The 21,706-nt window shown below is 39.4% G+C and overlaps 1 protein-coding gene across 1 annotated transcript in view; it reads left to right on the top strand.

Annotated features, from left to right (window-relative positions):
* itga8 (integrin, alpha 8) overlaps positions 1–19,256 on the top strand; it is a 51,754-nt gene extending 32,498 nt beyond the window's left edge. Inside the window, exons 19-30 of the mRNA XM_042490489.2 lie at positions 226–293; positions 878–1,025; positions 2,418–2,510; positions 6,333–6,412; positions 6,874–6,954; positions 10,310–10,415; positions 11,534–11,692; positions 14,844–14,960; positions 15,050–15,163; positions 15,895–15,996; positions 16,082–16,204; positions 16,287–19,256. Of these exons, the coding sequence (XP_042346423.2) occupies positions 226–293; positions 878–1,025; positions 2,418–2,510; positions 6,333–6,412; positions 6,874–6,954; positions 10,310–10,415; positions 11,534–11,692; positions 14,844–14,960; positions 15,050–15,163; positions 15,895–15,996; positions 16,082–16,204; positions 16,287–16,376 (1,281 nt within the window). The 3' untranslated portion in view covers positions 16,377–19,256. The remainder of the gene's footprint in view (positions 1–225; positions 294–877; positions 1,026–2,417; positions 2,511–6,332; positions 6,413–6,873; positions 6,955–10,309; positions 10,416–11,533; positions 11,693–14,843; positions 14,961–15,049; positions 15,164–15,894; positions 15,997–16,081; positions 16,205–16,286) is intronic.
* Positions 19,257–21,706: the final 2,450 nt, after the last annotated feature.

The raw sequence follows: 21,706 nt of genomic DNA, 5'->3' as shown, positions 1-21,706 counted from the left end.
CCAACCTTAACCTGAAGCTGGATGCAGACCTAAACTAAAATGCCCCTGCCCATGACCTGGATAGCAGAAATATAGCATACAAGAATGTTTCTGCATGTCTACAGCACCTGCATCCTGGTGTGTCCCACTTGGGTTTATCTCTATTTTTGGCTTCATGATGATGTCCAGTGTACCTTTAAAATTTCCTCATCACAAGCCTCCTCTCTGTGACCCTCCTCCTCTCAGGCCTACATTCTCCTGGACTGCGGTGATGACAATATTTGTATTCCTGACCTCCAGCTCTCTGGCAGCATGTAAGACTGACACAGCCACGCCCTTCTGACCTTAACCTTTTAACACTCAACACTTCACAGAGACACAAACGCACACACAGCTGAACCAAGGAGAGTATGTCTGTTATCCCTCACACAATGAGCAAAGTTTACACTGAAGTTGCTCACATTATAGTTCCATTTACCATGTGGTGTGTGTATAAGGGTGTTTGGGTGCATATGTGTATGTGAATTAGCCTACTCTCTGTAGTGTTTCCAGCTGTGCGATATCTCCATGGCAGCGTTATATAAACATCCTGTCACCCTCTACTGACTGACACACACACACACACACACACACACACACACACACACACACACACACACACACATTATAGATGGGGTCAGGGGTATTGCATTCCATGAAGCAGAGCAGATTGCACACTCAAAAAAGTCTTAAAAATTATAAACTGAATTTTACAAAAAGCACACAATTAGAGTTAGATATTCTTTTATGTAACTATAGCACTGTGCTTTATTTTCTATGTCCTCTACATGACTTAAGAGACTTATTTTCTCTGTGTACTGTTCTCTCTCTCTCTTTTTTTTCAATAAAACACACTCAGGGACCGCTCAGAGTTGATGATTGGAGATGACAATCTGGTCATGTTGACCATCACTGCGGTGAACCAAGGAGAGGGAGCTTATGAGACAGAGCTCCACACGCTGATACCACCAGAGGCTGACTATATTGGAGTAGAGCGTAGGGTGGAGGTAAACTAACGCATTTACATTTGTCTGAAATTAGTTTATATATATATATATATATATATATATATATATATATATATATATATATATATATATATATATATATATATATATATATATATATATATATATATATATATTGAAGAAATACTTCACCCAAATAAATAATCATTTGTTCATAAATTCCTCACTCTATTTTGAATATGTGAAGAAAATGTTGCTTTTCTTGCATCACTCCACAATGACCGAAGAATCCAAAAACAGAGAAAATTCTTGATGAACTGAAGTCATACAGTCAACAACATCATAACCATATCAAAACATCTATTTGCAAACTCTCACACAAGCTGTACAGTGTAATCCAGGTCCTATCTATCTATAGTCAAACTCTGCTCAGTGAAATGGACAAGAGGAGTTCATATGCTCTTACTCATACATGGAAGCATTTAAATATTTAGTTTTAACAAAAATACATGTGTTTGGGAAGTAATGAGCACATGACTGCATAAATAGTACTTGGTATACTACACTAGTTGTGTAAGAGTTTGCAAATAGATGTTCTGACATAGTTCTGCTGTTGTTAAATGCAGCCCCCCTTCACTTCTGCTCATCAAGAATTTTCTGTTTTGGGTTTCTTCGTTCACAATAAAAGCGTGCAAGAAAAGCACAAAAGACTTTTCCCCACATCAGCATAACAGGGAGTGAGCAATGTTTATACAAATGGCCATTTTGTGGGAGAAGTATTACAGCCAGCCAGGTGAACAACGAAAATAGACATATAGGACTGAGACAATGCCTAGTGTGAGGTATGTGCCAACTTAGAGATCATATAAAATGAGGAAGCGAGCTATTTGAGGTGGCGGTTACAGTATGACATCACATCCTATTGTGTCTTTGCGGTGCGTGTTTGTTTGGAGTGATTAAGGCGAGGCTATCAGCAGGCCATGCTTTACTGGCAACAGCCCAAAAGCCCCTATTATGATTTACAAGCTGCATTAGTGACCACGGAAATGGATAGGGTCAACTGCTCTGAGTGTGTGTGTGTGTGTGTGTGTGTGTGTGTGTGTGTGTGTGTGTGTGTGTGTGTGTGTGTGTGTGTGTGTGTGTGTGTGTGTGTGTGTTTGCACGCATGTGTGTGCACTAATGAGTGTGTAATGGGGCTGTTTGATTGATGAGGTTGTTACTGTCAGAGCATTCATCACTCTTCCTCTCATGCCCCCCCATCCCTCCCTCTCTCTTCACTCCCTTTCTCCCTTCCCCCTTTGATGCTGCTGCACATCCCTCCGTTGTTCTTTTTATCCCCACTTGACTCTCCATGCTCCCTATTTGTCTTTTTATTGACTTTTGACTCATCATCTCACTCTTTGCTCTCCTCTGTTCTCTTCTACTCTCTAGTCCCTGTCTCAGCTAAACTGCGAGTACAAGATGGTCAATGAGTCCCGAATGGTGGTGTGTGACCTTGGGAACCCCATGGTGGCTGGAACAGAGGTGAGTTTTAACACACAAAAGCACAAACACACACTTTTTCAACTTAAATTAGCAGTGTGTAGAAATTAGTGGCATCTTGCAGTGAGGATTACAGATTGCAACCAGCTGAAACTTCTCCCATGTGCAAAGCGTGAACTCTTTAGGATTTCTTCAGTGTTCATTGTACAGGAGTCTTTAACCAGCAGCCAAATTATTGGCAGAGGTCTCTTCCACTACACAACAAATGGATTCAGTGATTTAAAGCAGTAAAATCACCATATAAAACAGTTTAATGTTTAAAACTGTTTTTTTTTAATGCTCTTCGGCTCTTTGTGGAGGGGCTGCTAAAAACGGTGGCCAATGCAAAAAAGGCACTGGGCCCACTCTAGAGCCAGTGTTTGGTTTTTCCATTCTGGGCTACTGTAGAGACGTGGTGGTGCAGCATGGCGGACCCTGTGGCTCCTAATAATCCGGACTCCGCTCCCTATGTAGATATAAACAGCTCATTTTAAGGTAACGAAAACACAACAATTCTTATTTTGAGGTGATTATACACAAAATAAAACAAACATATTAAATTATACTCCATTCCTGCCGATATATCCCCTTAAATCCTACACCTAGGAACTTTAACAACCCTTTCAAACGTTCATGCTAAGAAGCTGCGACCGTTTCTCCTCAGGTTTAATTCACACTGATTGATGGTTTCCAATGATTACTGATCATCACCTTGACCCTCATTCCACACACTTTGACTCCTTCAGCCATGCTTCACTCTCAGTGTGTATGTGTGTGTGCATAAGTGTGTGTGTGCAGCGTGAAATAATAATCCATTTAGCTCTTAGATGGATGACACATGGAGGAAGTCAAGGCTTTGGAAAATAAAGAGTGGTTCTTCCTACATGAATTTCTACCATGCGGATGTACGTATGCGTGTCACAAAGAGTGTCACATGTGCTTTAGTGTTTGTGTGTCTGTGATGAAGTGTGTGTATAACTGTGACTGTAAGGTTGTTATAAAGGTGTCAAGGCCGGCACAAACGTGTGTTTGAGCTCTGGTGGTGACACTCGGCACTCTGATAAATCAATTATGTGGTCATGTTTCAGTGTTGGGGGAGGAGAGCAAAACAAGGTATGTGAAAGAGACAAGGCGTGCGTGCTTGCGTGCGTGCATGCGTGCATGCGTGCGTGTGTGTGTTTTCATTCCCAAGCCGTCCAGATGTTTCCCATATTTAACTCTCCTCTTGCCCCATTGGATGTTCAGGAATCCGTGAGCTTATGCAGAACATACTTCCATATACCCCATACAGACTGTAGTTATATTGTGCAACGGAATAGTTGTCATCCCTGGAGTTCATTCCTTGTGCCACATGACACAGCTGTAGTGCCTCACTGTGCAGGTCAGTGTAGGAGGTACACGCCTGAAGGAAAGCTGGTTTTGGCTTCAGTATTCGTTCCTCTCTGCCTGCATCTGCTTTTCTTTCCCTTTCTGTTTTCATTTTAGCTCAATGATCTTCAGTGGCATTAAGCCGAATGCAACATGTTTTGCCAAAGCTTTGGTGGCAATCAGTAATGAATGATTACATTAAGGTCAGGGCAAATAATTCAAATAATTATGTATTGACTTTCACTGGAATTCTGCTATGATTATATGATCATAATGAGTGAAGTGTTTGATAGAATTCTAGTGTTTTAATTATTAATTCCAAGCAAAATATGTTTTAAAAGTGCAAAATGAGTTATTGCTTTTAAATGAGTGCAATTATATGCACATTACATGTAGTTGCTAAGCTGATGGAAACTAAACCACACATTTATTCAAATAAAGTGGTTTGGAGTCAGACACGCAGGCATTACATTTTTCCTTTACACATTTGAAGTCCATGTCTGGTCTCTTGTAATGCACGAGTGTGTAACTTTGTTCGTGGCTTGTCTGATTTGAAACATCATATTATGATGTATGTTGTATGTTGTATTTCTGCCAGTGTTCACTTTAGGCTTTTTTGTCCAGTATTGTACCCACACAACTGACATCTTTGTACCAGCTCTTTTTAATCTGCATTTCTTCAGGATTTGAGCGTTTTGTCTCTGCAACTGGAAACACAGGGTTAATTACAAGAGACCAGGGACAATTGTAACAATTTTTGATTTGATGTCATTACTCTGAAACCTTTTGAAATATTTAGATAGATTTTTTTTTCATTTGTTGGTAACTTGTATCTGTGTTCTTCTTGTTAACAGTCATCAGTTGTTTTTACAAGCAATATTTGAGTCACAGTATTGATTGAAACACTGTCAAATGTAACATCTGCCTCTACGTGCAGGAGCGCTTATAACAGCATATGGGGTACAGGCAGTTTTTTTACCAAACATAATTCAACATCTACAACTGTGTACAAATATGAGTCTCAAGCCCTTCTCGTGTCAGCAAACACTCTAAATGTCTTCCGGCGGTGCAAAATAAAACTAAAGGGCCGCTTAAAGAAAACAATTAAGGAAACCACTGGATACCCCACACTTCTTGTGGGTCTTAGGTGATCATAGAGAGGGATTGCTTCTGTATGAGTCTATATATAGTATTTTTAGGGAAATCCTGCACCTTTGAGGCCTTTAAGAAGTTTGTAGCTTAATCCCCCTAAGCACAGTGGCAGTGGTCAGTTGAATTCTTACTCGTTCTAATGCTGATAACTTTGTATGGCTGACATAAAGTAATATTATGTCTTTAGAAATTTTTCAAACCACTGCTTCAGCATAAAACCACCTCGCTCAGCCTTGTCCCAAAGAATAAACATTTCTTGCCAGAATGTGGCTGAATACATTGCTTGTGGCAAAGCTTTGTAGCTTCAAGGAGGGCAACAACCCAACACAGAAGCAGTGCGTTTAGCCATATTGTAGCAAATCATAATTATTTGGAATGCAAATACAGCAGAGAGTCTGACAACACTGAGTATTTTGAGAGTTTCTGTGGATGTTTGTGATGATTTTTCTCCACTGTGAAAGAGAACCAGGCATTATAACCAACATAAATTCATACTGACCACAGCTGCTGGTCTCCCTAAAGGGTGAATCTACAAACGTTTACGCACCGCCTTTTAAGCTTGGGTGTGATACTCAGAATACAGATTTTAAGAGACGCAGTTGGCCTCTTCAGAGTTTTGTTGGGCTCTTGTCCTCCTCTGGCTATGACAGTGTTATAGCTGATAGTGACGTCTTCCCTTTAAACGACTCATTTGGAGTCTGTCTCCTTAGATCTTCCCTGCCTGACTTTGTAGTCCCGCGCCCCACCCTCACCCCCCCCGCAGGTCTGCCTCATGAAGCGTTAGTGGGAGTCTGCATGCTGTCATTTCCCTCTCTGAACCATGTGTTTGACCTGTTGTTGAGTAGAGCTCGCACACACTCTCATGTGCACACTGTCACATGGTGACAAGCACGCGCACACACACTGTGGTCATACAGTTGATGATCAACTAAATCTTCCACGTGTTTTGAGTTAGCCTGGAGGACAGGGATTTAAACCAGGGAGAGATGAGAAACCTAACTGTAGCTTTTAAGTGTGTGTAGTCTGGATTTTCGCTGTTTTTAGAACTCTTCTGTCGTCAGCACAAGCACACACACACAAACGAGATCTTCTGCCTATCATGAAACGACAGAGGAGGATGTAGCCTAGTTAACAGGGATTTTACAGTCTATTACTGGTCACTTTAAACACTGTTGTGGCCTTTGATGTACAGATGCATCTTATTTCTGTCTGTCTTCCCTCTCTGTCATTTCTCTTTAACTGCCCCGTCACATGTTTTTTTTATATTCTCTCTCCTTTTTGCATTTTCTTCACGCTCACGACCAGCTGTCCGTTGGTTTGAGGTTTTCTGTCCAAAGGCTGGACGATGCCGGACCGAAGATCAGCTTTGAGCTACAGATCCACAGGTGACACACCCACCAGCTCACACATACACACACGCACACACTCACAAACACAAAGAGCTGCTTGTCTGTCTGAGCCATGTAAATAAGTTCTGTGTCTGTCTCGATCCCAGTCTGATGAAACTAACCACAGAGACAGAAGTAGGCAGATGGCCCGAGGAACTTCAGAGAGGAGATGAGCTCTACACAACATGTCCACTGTTTTCTTCATTTAATTGATTTCAATACATCATATCACTACAAACAGATGGTTACAAGCTGGCTAAGCCTGCTGTCAGAGAGATTCTTCCTGGAGTCAGCTGAACATAAAAGCACGGCTTTAGTATGAGCTTTTGTTTTGACGCATCTAGTTTCACAGCCTCCCATGAAATGTTTGCAAATAGATACAGAATGTATGGCATCGTCAGTGTGATGCGTGTTTTGTTTTATGCCTTTATTTAAACTGCCTCTGAATCTCTCTACAGCTCCAACAGAGATAATTCCGACAGCAACCCAGTCAGTTTGAATCTGTCCATCGTTGCCAAAGCTCAGCTCGACTTACGTGGGTGAGTCAAGCATCTTTGCATGTGAGAGCACGGTGTCTTTACCGAGAATCTGTGACAGCATCGCTGTGTTGCTGTGTCTGTTTCACAAAGATACACTTGATCTGGTTTCAGCCAAAACTTTTCGGTGCTTGCAGGATATTACTGCCCCTTTCAAAATGTTTAAATTTGCAGATCATGTTTGTATACAAATGGAAAACAGCAATACATTCGACCTAATTATGTGCACATGGGATACTTGTGAGCATTTGACATGTTCATGGATGCCCACTGATACAAACACAAACACACACACTTCAAAGCTTGGAGTCTGCATGGCGTTGTTTGGGTGTGGTCGGCTGTACATATAAACAGAGGAGGACCTGGGATGAGCGAGACAAGGGCATACAGGTTCCTGTGTTTATACTATGAAAATGTCCTGCCTCAGCTGTGTCCATTTAGCATTTTGAATTCTAAATCGCAGCTCTAAATTTGAGAATGAACCAAAGTAAGTCAGGGTAGTTGTAAACAGTGTAAACATTAGCAAGCAAGCAAAATTTATTTATATAGCACCCTTCACAGACACCAGTCACAAAGTGTTTCACAAAAACAAAAAATAAAAGCAAATAGGTCAAAATAAAACCCAGATAAAATATAAAGTGAGAATAGATAAAAGCACAGGATTAAAACTGTATGCTGCTCAAATGCCTGTCTGAACAAGACTGGTTTTTAAAAGACCCTACAGAGTAGTATAAGTCACAGATTCCTGACCTCAAACTTGCTGGGAGACTATTCCAAAGTTTGGGGGCTGCCCCTTGGAAAGACTGATCTCCCTGATTCTTGAATTGTGTTCTGGGAACACTTAGGTGACCCAGAGAGGCAGATCTAAGAGCTCGGTTAGTAATGTATGGAAATAAGAGGTCACTTATATATTGTGGGGCCTGGCCATGTAGGGCTATAAAAGTGAGCAACAGGATTTTGAAACTGATTCTGAACTTAACTGGAAGCCAGTGCAACGAAGCTAGAACTGGAGTAATATGTGACAATTTAATGGATTGGGTAAGGAGTAAGGTTTGGATGGTTTGTAAATGGTATAACGAGGATTTGTTGAGGCTAGTTAAAAGAGAATTGCAGTAGTCTAAGCGTGATGAGATAAATGCATGTATTAGCATCTCCATTTCGTTTTTTGATACTACAGACCCAAGTTTGGCTATATTCCTGAGATGAAAAAAGCAAGATCGGGTCAGTGTCTTAATGTAAGTATCGAAACTCATCCTATGACCAAAAAATACATCAAGATTATGCAGACTAGACTGACATGAAGTTGATAGGGTACCAAGGTTCTGTTTGATTGTTGACTGGAGGTTGTCAGGGGCACTAATCAAAACTTTTGTTTTATCTGCATTTAACTGCAGAAAATTATTTTCCATCCAGCCCCTAATGGCAATGAAACAGTTTTCCAATACAAACAGTTTTTGGCCCTCATCAGGTTTTAATGAAAAATACAGCTCGATGTCATCAGCATACAGATGATAAGAGATCTTGCTGAACTCACTGATTATCTATCCAAGAGGCAACATATACAGAGAAAATAAAATGGGCCCCAAAACCAATCCCTGAGGGCCCCACATGACAAAGTAGCAAAGTCTGACAGAAATTCCCCTACAGAGACTGACATGGGTCTATCTGAAAGATAAGAGGAGAACCACTCTCATGCCATCCCAGATATGCCCACCAGGCGCCTTAGCCTGTGGATTCGGATATGGAAACCAGATTGAAATTTATCACAATTTATTTACTATTTAACACCCTGTGGTGCTCCAGTGTTTGGATGAGTTGTTTTTCAACAACTTTTATAAGATTTTAGAAAGAAAGAGTTTGGATATTGGCTAGTAATTGTCAGGCAGGGAAGAATCCGGGGATGGTTTCTTAAACATCTTGAACAATAGCCTGCTTAAAAAGTTTTGGGACACATCCTGATAAAAAAAAAGAGTGGTTAAGAATATTGACTATGCAGGGGCCAATGGAGTTAAAAACTTTTTAAAACAATAACATAGGTAAGATATCTACAATGCTTGAGGGGGGTTTTACTTTCCATAGCAAGGCTGCAATATCACCTATAGACACAGAACACAAGGCTTCTAGGATGGATGGGTTAATGAGGGGACTGGATGAGGGTGAGATGTTTGCCCTGATGTCGGCAACCTTGTCATTGAAATGATTGAGAAACTTATTGCAGTCAGTGTTAGACAAGATTGGTAAGTTAGGGGCGCTGGAAGAGACAATATTGTTTATGATGTCAAACAGAATTTTATGATTTTAATGTTAGAAGATATTAGATTAGAGAAACAAGAAGATTTCTCAGCCTTCACCATACCATTGAGGGTACCCATTAGTTTTCTAAGATGTAGTCTGTGTACCTCAAGTTTTGTAGTTTTCCATAAGCGTTCAGTCATTCAACATTTCTGCCTGAAACTGCAAATTGTTTAATTTATCCACGGTAGAAGAATTTTTGGAGGGGATCTTTCTAAGTTTCAGGGTGGCCACTTAATCCAGCACCAGGGCACAGTGATTATAAAAAGAGCCAAACAATCTTGAGAAATTGGCAGCTGCAGCGTCAGTAATGAAAAAGGAGCGTCTCAAATGGAGAGGGAGATGAAGTGGCGCAAATGTCAAATAAAATGCATTTGTGGTCACTAACACATACGTTCTTCAAAACAAGATATTCAATTTCTAAGCCATGTGTAAAAACAAAGGTCCAAGGTGTGACATCAGTAAAGGATTGTAACCATTTAAGAGTGGAATCTTATATTTGCCACATTTTACAAATATTAACTGAATAAATTGGATCTAAGTAATAAATCCAAAGTGAGCATTAGGGCTTGTAGTGTGAACATAGCCATTATGTCCAGTACAACATCAGCTTTAGATATGACTACCAAAAATAAATACCTAATTCAGTTCACACATTTCCAGCAAAGCCAACAAAAAGGGAACATTATAAACTTCTATAAAGGTATAATTTGTGGCAGAGCAGTTGTACTGAATTACAATAGATTGTACAGGTGTACCTTTTAACCTGGCCACTGTGTCCAAACTCAGGCCCTCCAATATGACAATACAGCTGTTAAAGGACAAATTCAGATTATTCAAGTCTACTCACCACCCCATGGTTCCCTGGGTTGACATAGTTATTGGTCTCTGTAGTCATTCACTTCCCTGTACTAGACATGACGTGATCCTATCCCTCTGCAACGTAAGAACTGGGAGCCTCAGTGACCAATAACGCTGTCAACGTTCAAATGGTCTGTACATTTTATATTTACCTCAACAGCATGTATTTGCATCAGTGTCACGAAGCTGTTTCTCCTCTCTCCAGGGTGTCTCATCCGTCTCAGGTGGTGCTGCCATTCCCACGCTGGGAACCCAAAGAGAAGCCTGTCAAAGAGGACGACGTGGGGCCACAAGTAACACACATCTATGAGGTAAGTGCAGACCCTACATTTAAACCCAGCTAAATCTCACATGAAGGTAGGGGTGTACTCAGGGATGAAGAAATAGAGGCAGGCTTGTTTTGTTTGTGTTTGTGTTGTTGCTGGTCAGAAAGTCTCGGACTATTAAGATGAAAAGAGCAGAAAAATTGATTTGGGAAGTTGTAAATCAGGCTGCAGCAAGAGGGGGGCTCTTCAAGGTGAAGTAAACAGCAACACACACATAGTAAAACCAGTAGCTCTATAAAGAATTGAGCTCTGGCTGATCAAAGGTCTCTAGCTCAGGAATAATTACTGCTGTGAAGGCGGGAAAAACAGAGGAGGGGGAACGCAGAGAAGGGAGGGAGCAAGGGAATGAGGCGAGGAAGCAAAGGAAAGAGGATTTTTGTTAAGACTGGACACTGTAATGACTAATAATCACTGTGAGGAAAAACAAGGTCAAACAGAGGTACAGACAAACAGATAGATTGGAGGAGGGAGGGCGGATGGCAGACAGACTGGCGACAGTTTACAATAGAGGTATGTGCATGTCTGCCTCCGTGCGTTGTACATATGATTTCCTTTTGTTTTAAAGGGACGGCTGCTTCATTGAACCCGAGTGCAGCCGCGTCTGGCCTGTCCTGCAGCTGATAATGATTTTCATTTGCGGTACTTTTCCCAGTTGGCAGCTGCTTCTAGTTAGAGAGGACAGAGTTTTTTTGCTCTTGCAGAATTCCTGCCCTGCAGCTCCAGGATCATGTCCTGTTTGCATGACTTGCTTCAGTGTTAATGACCGTGTGTGTGCATGTGTGTGTAGTGAAAGAAAGAATACAGGTCGGGGTAAAACATGAGGATTTATTGAATTGATGGTTCATTTAAGCTCATAATTCATTTATCCTAATTTTGATGTGGATTGTGTGCCAGGTGATGCTGTAGGTTTTACTTGTCTTGTATTTCAATCCCCATTGACCAAAGGCTGCATTAGTATTATCTTTACTGAAACACAGGTGGCCTGTGTCATCATCTCACAGTTATGATAACCTAATTATAGCCTCAGTCACTTGAGGCCTACTAATAAGCACAGCACTGACAATTCTCTGATTTTTTTTTCTGTTCCCACTCTCCATCTCAAGCTCCATAACTCTGGTCCCAGCAGTATTCGTGAGGCTGAGCTCCAGGTCGGCTGGCCCTCACGTTTCCGTGACGAGAACCTGCTGTATGCCATGGAGATTCAAACTGACGGCCCAATTAGCTGCCGGACAAACACCAGCCTCAATCCGCTTGGCCTTCAGGTAACACAACGTTATATATAAACTTATAAACGCTTGTGCATGCAGACATCAAAAACTCATTACAAGACCCAGATATATAAATATGGACACATTGCCTGCAGTGAGAATAAATATGCTTTATAGTATTTCTAACTACTGCATTCTATCAGACCACTACAATTTTTGACTTTTATTTATTATTTTGCAAGCAGGTTATTCATCTGTCCATTTCTCTATTATTTAAAACCTGCTCATTTTGAACATGATTGTACCCATTGTTGTTGGCTGCTTTCCATGCTCTTTGCCAGTTGGCTCAAAATGATGGGGGACAGAGTATTACGCTTATTAGCAGAAATTAGAGCTGGTATAGTTTCCAAAATCTATGATATCATCTGTAAAGTAATTCAAAAAGAAAACATGCTATGATTTTCAAAAAAGTGCATAATTATGTCAAAAAGTGAAACGCTATGAGCTGTAATCATATATGAAAACAAAATGAGTCAGATACACTGCATGTGGTAAAAGGTCAGATTTTTTTTCCCCATTTGCTGTCTGATTTGATCCTTTCCAATTTCTAATGAGCTCCTTGTGTACTTGTCACTGTCAATCCTTCTGGGTAGACTGGATTGCTTGATACACACTCTGTCAGCAGACACGTCTTTTACCTGTCAGTGAGGAATGTATTAAGAGTGTACATGCATGCAGCTTGATGCTATCTTAAGCTACAGTAGGTAACTTTTTAAAAATAACGCTGTCATATTTGTTGAAACTGTCACTACATCCTGACTGTTATTACATGAGAAGGATAATCTGCCTCCTCCAAGTGCTTCTAATCGCATTTATAAGAATCCACTATTAACAGAAGAAGACAGACAGATGGTTGTCTTCTGTTTACTTGTCTTTGCTGAGTACATTGTTGTTGGCAAATGAGTGGCGGGCAGTATTTTCTTTGCTAGTGCTTGTTTGTCAGCCATCATGTTTGCAAAGCCCCCTCTGAAGCTGCATGTTGAAGATATTGACTGAGTGAGAGCATACTCCTCCTGGCTCTGATTCAGTGTTTTTGTTCAGGCGCAACAGATTCTTGCAAATGACATCAGAAGCACTATGAGGAGCCAGAAGAAGATGATTTTTCCACAGATTATCTGTCTCATATTATTGTCAGGATATAGTGACAGTTTCGGCCAATAGTAGTAGTAAGAGTAGGTTATCTATTTTAGCCTTAAACTGAATACTGTTGGGTTCATTATTGTTGCTTAGACAAAGAATTTTTAAGATATCCGTTTAGTCCATAGAACTAAAATGAGTGTAAAAAGGAAATTGTAGTTCATTTCAATGTAGCACCAATAGTTAGAGCAGTGGCCATTTTTATGTGTACCATTGCCATTGCAACCATTGGAGTGGGCCAACATCCATATAAACTAACAGACTTGTGGCAAGACATGAGCTCACTGAGGTTATGACCAACAAGCAGAGGATTGGCAGTATGAAGCATCAAGAGGCGTCTTTTGTGCACTCTGGGTTGCCTTGCTGCTAGAGAGGATTTGAGGATTGCTGGATTTATGTGACAGCGTTACCTACTAGAAAAGTAAGTCCTTAGAATACTTTTGCATGTAAGTATGTCTGTACCAGATTATAAGACTTTAGACCAATCAGATCAACATTTGTGGCGTTTTTTCTTATCATAATCAATATAGTCTTTGTGTACATGTAAAATAAACAGTTTGAGCTCACCTGACTGACCAGTAGATGCCACTGTTGTAAAATTATCCCACACCAGTTTCCCACTTTACACCGCTGCCATTTGGAGCAGTCTAACTGGAGGCGCCATTGTTACTGGGAAATGAACACAGTTCTCCCCTGTGTTGGCAAGCCGTTGTGTTTTCCTTTATGCCACCCAGGTGCTCTGTAGGGTGAGACACTGGAGCAAGATGACTTTTAGTAAAACATTTATTTTACAGTAATACATTTACACACCTCGAAGCATTTGCCAAAATACAGTTTTTGTCCCCTGTGGTCTGTTTCTGCAGCCGCTCTCCACTGAGCTGCAGGAAGGACAGGGTACAACTGTTGTTGCTAGGCTAGACTTCCAAAAAATAGTTTAGAGGAATAAGCAAGTCACGTCCTGCTCATCTTGTTGGATTTATAAAATATTTTTGCTCTCACAGGCCTCTGTACAAAGCCAGACTTGCAGTGAAGAAATAAGTAAAATATCTAGCTGTTATCTTTCTGTGAGCAGTGACTCAGGTCATTCAGTCCCATTGGATGTCTGCTGTCTGTCTTTTGTTGGTGTCAGCTTAAGTGTATGAGCTGCTATCAGGAAATACAATCTATTTAAATCTCTCTCAACAAAACACCTTTTGATCAAATCGCTAAATGTCACACGTTTCCACAGCTGGTGATTTTGTGTTATTTTATTACATTACAAAAAAATTTGAAAATCTTACCAGCACCATCTCCTTCTGTCCTGGCTGTCTGGGCTGCATTAGAGCCCATGTGCACCACAGATAGGGCTGGGCAATATGACCCCAAACAATATCACGATAAACTGAACATTTTACCTCGATTGCGATAATGAATAATTTTTGTTGTTGTTGTTTTTTTGCCCTCATAGTTTACTGACAAGGTTTGCCATATAAATATTCTCAACAGACACAGCATATTTCTTTGGTACAAGCTGCTTGATTTGCTCACTTGGTTCGGTGTTTGAGTTCTCCTCCATGTTGCAGACTGGATGAGCGGAGTCATGTGATTACACAAGCAGTACTGTGTTTTTAAGAGGACAGTACATGAACGCACAGTGGGGAAAGTATTAACTCTAGAAGGGGCAGAATTCCATACCTACTAGTTATATGACATGTAAATGTGAAAATGGTCAAAATGACTGTCATGGGGGGTTGAATGTTTTAACAGAATTATTTTTTTTAAACGGAAAAACCGAAATGATGTCGGTTATGATTCATTTTCGATTAATTGCCCAGCTCTAACCACAGACCAAGCAAAACAATCAATGTGTGATAATCAGTATGTCTGAACTAATAACTGTCCTTTAAACAACCAAACACATGCTGTAGAAGGTAATCTTATTTTTTCAGATTTGTCATTTTCTGAGCGCTAAAACACAAAAGGTAAAATGGTCAAAATGTTGGCAACTGTCTTGCCTTTTCTCTCTTAGATTTCCTCTCTCCAGGACACACCTGAATTATTGGGTTTCTTGAGGAACACCAGCGCTCCTTCCCACCGCCACAAACGAGCCGTCACTGCCACTGAGACTTATAGCGGTAAAACTTTGGTGAGTCTCAAATGCATGCTCTAAAGAAACTGAGCCAAATGTTCATTAGTGATTGAGAGTTGAGTAATGTCTCTCTGCTTTCTCTGCAGAACTGCACCAATATCTCCTGTCTGAGGATCATGTGTATTGTTGGCCGGTTAGATCGTGGGCACAGTGCTGTGGTCAAGATCCGCTCGAGACTCTGGGCGCACACTTTCCTGCAGGTCAGTGTCTTCACCTGTCATCTTTGATTTTTTTGTTGATTATTTTTCCAAATACTTTACCTTTGAAAGAGTAGTTGCAAAAGCCTTCTCACGATAAGGTCCATTTAGTAGCAGTTCTCGAGCTTTTGATCATATCATGTGATCTTCTTCGGTAGATTTGCCCAGTTGTCATGAAATTGTAGATGTTCAAGTTTTTATTTTATTTTATTGTTTTGTGTGCGCAAGACTGCATAAAGAGACTGTTGTTATTCATATGGAACTATAACAAATGTGTCGATCTATGTAGCCTATGATGATCTGTGTCTCGGTTATATATTTGCCTCACCTGTGAGTTTTTTTAGTTTTTGAATGTTGTAGGTATGGTATGGATTGGGTAAAGCTGTAAATGAGTTGTCCTTCTGGGGCCAATGAAGTTTTCTGAACTGAACTCAAATCTAGAAAATTAAAAAAAAAAGTGTAAAAAGAGGTAAAAACAAAAACTAACGAACACAGAATCGTACCTCCCCTCAACTTAAAAATACACCACAACAAAAAAAGGACAAAAAATATATATACATTTTAATAAAATTACAGTGTTGTCAAGCACTTCTTGTTGGATTTCTTGGCCATGTTTGCTTTAAATCTTAAGTTCAGTGTTCAGACTAAATGTCCTACAAACCAACAAAATTAAAGTAAATATGTGATTAAAATAAACATATATATGTAAATAATACAGTTGTATTTGTTTTCAGCGGCGTAATGACCCCTACATCCTCAACTCTACTGTGTCCTTCACGGTCATAGCCATGCCTTACCGCATCCAATCCCCCACCCTGCCGCAACACACCACCTCGGTAAGACACCAGCAGTGACAGATGAGTTTGAGGACAACAATCAGCACTTATAAAACACCTGTCTCTCTCTCTCTGTGTCCTGCAGATGGGGACCTTGGTGTTGTGGGGGACACCTGATGTGTCGTTTGCTGTTCCACTCTGGGTCATCATCCTGGCCATACTGCTGGGGCTGCTGGTGCTGGCCATGCTAACATTAGCTATGTGGAAGGTATATACATACATTACCCAGCATTCCTTGTGGGAGTCTGATTATTTAGTATTACACTTATGGGTTAATGTGATCCCCTCAGTGCGGTTTCTTTGACCGGGCGCGGCCGCCAGCTGACGATGACGTCTCGGACCAGGAGCAGCTGACGTCCGATCAAACAGGGGATGCCTAAACCGATACATGACAGCTCCTGATTGGAGGACTGCAGTTTGAGGGGGATATGCACCTTCTGAGTAACTTAAATCAGATCTGAGATCTGAATTCGTTGGATCCTACATTCTTTGGCTGGAGGTCTTCTGCCTCGAATGAAACTGAATGAAGACTGCAGCGCCATACAGACTGGGACCAAAGAACGGGGTTCAAACTAGACAGGTTGGGACCAAAACACTAACACTTAACAGGCTCAATCACACACACACACACACACACACACAAACACACACACGTCCATTGTTTTAATGTATCTAGTGTGATGAATTAACAGAGCTGAAGATAGAATGGACTTTGTTGTGAAGACAATCCTTCAAATGTTTCTGAACATTATTGTGTGTCTGTGTGAGTGAGGCACAGAGAGACTTGAGATCTATGCACAAGTGCTTTTGTGAGTGTGAGAGTGTGTGTGTGTGTGTGTGTTTGTGTGTGTGTGTAGGTACTAAACATATGTGTGCGTGTGTGTGCGTGTGTGTGTGTGTGTGTGTGTGTGTGTGTGTGTGTGTGTGTGTTAGGCATCTCTCGTGTCTTCCTTTTATTCAGTTATGAAATTTAATTTATCCTAGATTTCTTCTAACTGGGCTGTATACAGATTTAACACACACAGACACACACACTTATCGATGCAGCCACATGCATAAACACAAAGGCACACAGTCGATGTCTATATTTATGAATGTATGTGCAATATTTGGCCGTTGCGTGATACTGAAGCTTGTTTACACTGGCATTATTTTATTAGAGCTTAATGTTTCCGTTGTTTATGTATATAAATGAGTAATTGATATATTAGATATCAGAGTTGATGAACAACTAAAGCAATTGTTTGGACTGGTTTACAGTGAAGCCCCACCCACCAAGTTTAAAAAAGTGAGTCAACAAATAACTAACTTATTATTGTCCGATAGATTGACTTTAGAATTTTATCTTTGAAGAAAAAGATCTCCACAGCAGAAGCCCTGCCCTGCTACTTCAGAGTTTTAGTGCCTGTTACTTTGGATTTTGGCAGTTGATAAGACTTCAAAAACTAGCTGTAAAGATAAACTGTCCATATCAAAAACACAATGTAGACAGTTTGAGACTGTGTACATTACTGCACGTACTGTATGACATTTAACAGTGTTTAATGTTGTCACTTGCTTATCTGCTGTTAACGTATCGTGCAGAAGCAGGCAGAACAAAGTGGTCAGGACATCAATGGCACCCTGAATCTTAAATGAACTTAGTGTCATTTTTGTATTTTGTATCAAGTGTGAAGCTTTATCAGAATAAAGTGTTGTTTGATTATTCGTACCCATCTTTTGCTGTTTAGTAGGTAACTGACAGTCAGTATATTTAAGTCACTAAACCTCTGTAAGGTTAGTAACAAATAAAACTGCATAAAATCCAGGAAGTTTAAAAAAATATTTTTTTAAAAATCTCTCAAGGGAGGAAACGAAAGCTTAGGCTTATACAACAGACCTTTATATAAACGCACACACACATATATATATATATTGCGATGAGTACAGAAACATAATATCATTAGAAAAATATATATGTTGAGCAAAAAATACTAAGAATTTATACTACCATTTCATTTAAATTAAAATGCTCTCATTCAACATGTTTTGAAAATGTTTTCAATCTATGTACCTATGGGCAGACTAACATATAACTATAGTATTCAACATATTTTCTTGTCAGTCTCAACAAATAAGACTAATTAGTCTCAACATTGAGTCTACCCCTCAGATGGAGGATTTTTGCTCCCCCAGGTGGTGCAGAGTAGAAATGAGCCTGTTCATTGGAGGAGCAGCACAGCAGACTGTGAAGGAGACTTGTAAGATAGGACAGTGACCTCTTGTGGCAATGACAGGGGGGAAAAATATCTCCTACAAGATGGTCAACCAAGATTGATGCTTGTGTTATTGATAAATCTTGATGTTTTAGTGTGAGTGTACCAAGTGTTGGGGATATCATTTGTCAAGATTTCTGTCTTCTCTCCAATGTAATGGAACCAAATGGCAGTCAGCTTGTGATGGTCAAAACAGCAAAAAAAAAAGAAAAGAAAAAAAAATTGAAAAACTCAACAGCAATGTCTCTTTCTAAAAATCATGACTCAGTTATGCAATGCACAAACCTTTTTGTAAGATGTGTTTTGCAGGAACTTTTTTTTTTCCATCCAAACTACACCTCCCCGACCACATAACCACGGAGGAGTAAGCATATATCCATTCATGGACAGGGGCTCCTGCTCATAACTCCTCTACTTTGAACCATTAATGCACTTTTTAAGATGTATTAAGGCGCGTTTCCACTACATGACGCCGGCTCTTCTCAACTCTATTCTACTCGCCTTTTTTGGTTTTCCATTTGGAAAAAAATACCTGATACCCGGTACCACCTTTTTTTGGTACCTGCTCTCCTGGGGCTCCAAAGAAAGCCGGGCACTATAAGGTACTAAAAGGTGACGTGAAACACAGCAGACCACTGATTGGTCAGAGAGAATCGTCACTGCGTCATCAATGAGCGGCATGCAAACAGCAAAGCTATTGCAGCAGCTGCAGTTTTGTATCATTTCACACTTCCCAAAATGCCAAACGGAAAGATCACGCCGTGGACGCTCGAGGAGGTGCAAACGTTTCTCACGTTGTTGGCCGGTGAGCGTATCCAGCGAGAGAGTCTGTGTATTTGTGTATGCATAGTACGAATTACGGGGGAGCTCAGGGGAGCTCGGATCCCTTGAAAGTCTCCTTTGAGGCGTTCAGGGTAAGCTCTAAAGAATTGTTCACTTTTGTGTAGTAGGTGTGTGTTTTCTGCACATAAAGCTTCCTGAAAAAATTAAAAAACATAGAAGTAATATGTCAATGTTTTGTGTTTATTCTCTCATTACATTACATTTTCGAACATCTGTCTCTACTATTTAACTGCTGTGTCTATCCCTGCTGCGACCATCTGTGGTCAAATTCCTACATTTACGTAGTCACCTGAACTCCTCATCATCCGACTGAGGAGACAGGGAGAGCGGGGAAATGTAATGTACTATCACCTTTTTATGACATGACATGTTATATTATGGGGTTTAAATGAAAAAAAAAAATGTACTTACTATACTGTACTGTATATGCACGTACTGTATGCTGTTTTAGATGAAATACAACACTATGACTTTTTGTGCTGCTTTGAAAAATATACTGTACTATAACTTTTTAAATGTTTTTTTGAACAACATACTGTATTATGACTGTCTTATGCTATTTTGGACAACATACTATACTATGACTTTTTGTTATATTTTAGACAACACCCCATAGTATAACCTTTTTCTAATACTTGGACGACATAAGATTTGACTTTTTTGACAAATTTTGGTCAACATACTATAGTATGATTTTTTTTTTTTAACCTGATTTTGGACGACATACTATAAGTGCGATTTTTTTGGTCATATTTTGAACATCATACCATATGACTGTTTTTGCCTTATTTTGGACAACATACTGTAGTATGACTTTTTTGTCATATTTCAGACAACAAACTATACTATGGCATTTGTTTCATTTTTGACATACTATACTGTGACTTTTTTTCTCATGTTTGGGATGACATACTATAACGTGACTTTTTTTGTCATATTTTGGACAACACATTATAGTATGACTTTTTTGTCATATTTCGGAACAACAAACTGTAGTATGAATTTTTTGCCTAAATTTTGGATGACATATGACTTTTTTGCCTGATTTTAGAAGACATACTAAAGTATGACTTTTTTGCAGGATTTTTTAAGACATACTATAGAATGACTTTTTTCATATTTCAGATTACATACTATAGTATGACTTTTTGTCACATTTTGGATGACATATTATAGTATGACTTTTTTACCATATTTTTGACGACATACTCTAATATGACGTTTTCGTCATTTTTAGACAACATGGTATAGTATGACCTATACTAGTGTCATAATCTTGTCAACAAACTAAACTATGACTTTTTATCATATTTCAGACATCATACTATAATACGATCTTTTTTTTCATATTTTGTTTGACACACAGTACTATACAATGACCTTTTTCCTCATAATTCCGACATCATGCTATAGTATGACTTTTTTATCATATTTTGGACGACATACTATAGTACATTTTTCTCAAATTGTGACAAAATTCATACTATTGTATTACCTTTTTTTGCCTGATTTTGGACAACATACGATAGCATGAGTTTTCAATGCTTTGTTAGACACCATATTATACTATCACTAGTGTCACTTCTATACGACTATACAACATACTATAGCATGACTTTTTGTCATATTTCGAATAACATACTGTACTATAAATTTTTGTATGTATGTAATCCAAAATATGTATAAGTATGATATAAGTATGTCGTCCAACATACCATGAAAATGTCATACTATAGTTTGTCGTCCAAAATAGCAGGAAAAGGTCATAGTATACAAAGTGGAAACATGGGCCAAACAAGGACAAAAACGTTATTATTTAGTATATTGAAAAAATTGCGAAAAATTGCATATTATATTATGGCAAAAATGTCAAATTTTGCCATGTCCAAAAAATGGCGAAAAGCAACATATCATAACTTTTTGTGACACATCATAGTATACAAAGTGGAAACAAAGGCCAAAAAACGCCAAAAACGTCATTGTTCAGCATGTCGAAAAAATGGTCAAAAATTACATACTATAGTATGGCAAAAATGTCAAATTTTGACATGTCCCAAAAATGGCTAATATCAACATATTATGGCTTGTAGGGACGCGTTATACTATACAAAGTGGAAACAAAGGCCAAAAAACGCAAAAAATGTCATCATTTAGCATGTTTAAAAAAACAGCCAAAAATCGCATACTATACTATGACAAAAATGTCAAATTTTGACATGTACCAAAAATGGCTGAAAATGACCTATTATTCCTTGTTGAGATGTGTCATAGTATACAAAGTGGAAACAAAGGCCAAAAAACGCTAAAAAAGTCACAATTTAGCATGTTGAAAAAGTGGCCCAAATTCGCATACTATAGTATGGCAAAAATGTCAAATTTTGACATGTCCCAAAAAATGGCTAGAAACAACATATTATGGCTTGTGGGGATGTATTATAGTATACAAAGTGGAAACAAAGGCCAAAAAGGGCCAAAAACGTCATCATTTAGCATGTTGGAAAAAGTGGCACAAAATCGCATACTATAGTATGGCAAAAATGTCAAATTTTGACATGTCCCAAAACTGCCTGAAAATGACGTATTATAGCTTGGAGAGAGGCGTCATAGTATAC

The sequence above is a fragment of the Plectropomus leopardus genome, chromosome 11 (assembly GCF_026936395.1).
Source record: "Plectropomus leopardus strain MGB_pleo_1.0 chromosome 11, ASM2693639v1, whole genome shotgun sequence".
NCBI lineage: Eukaryota > Metazoa > Chordata > Actinopteri > Perciformes > Serranidae > Plectropomus > Plectropomus leopardus.
Note: the sequence above shows the minus strand (reverse complement) of the source record. Positions and strands in the feature narration are given on the sequence as shown.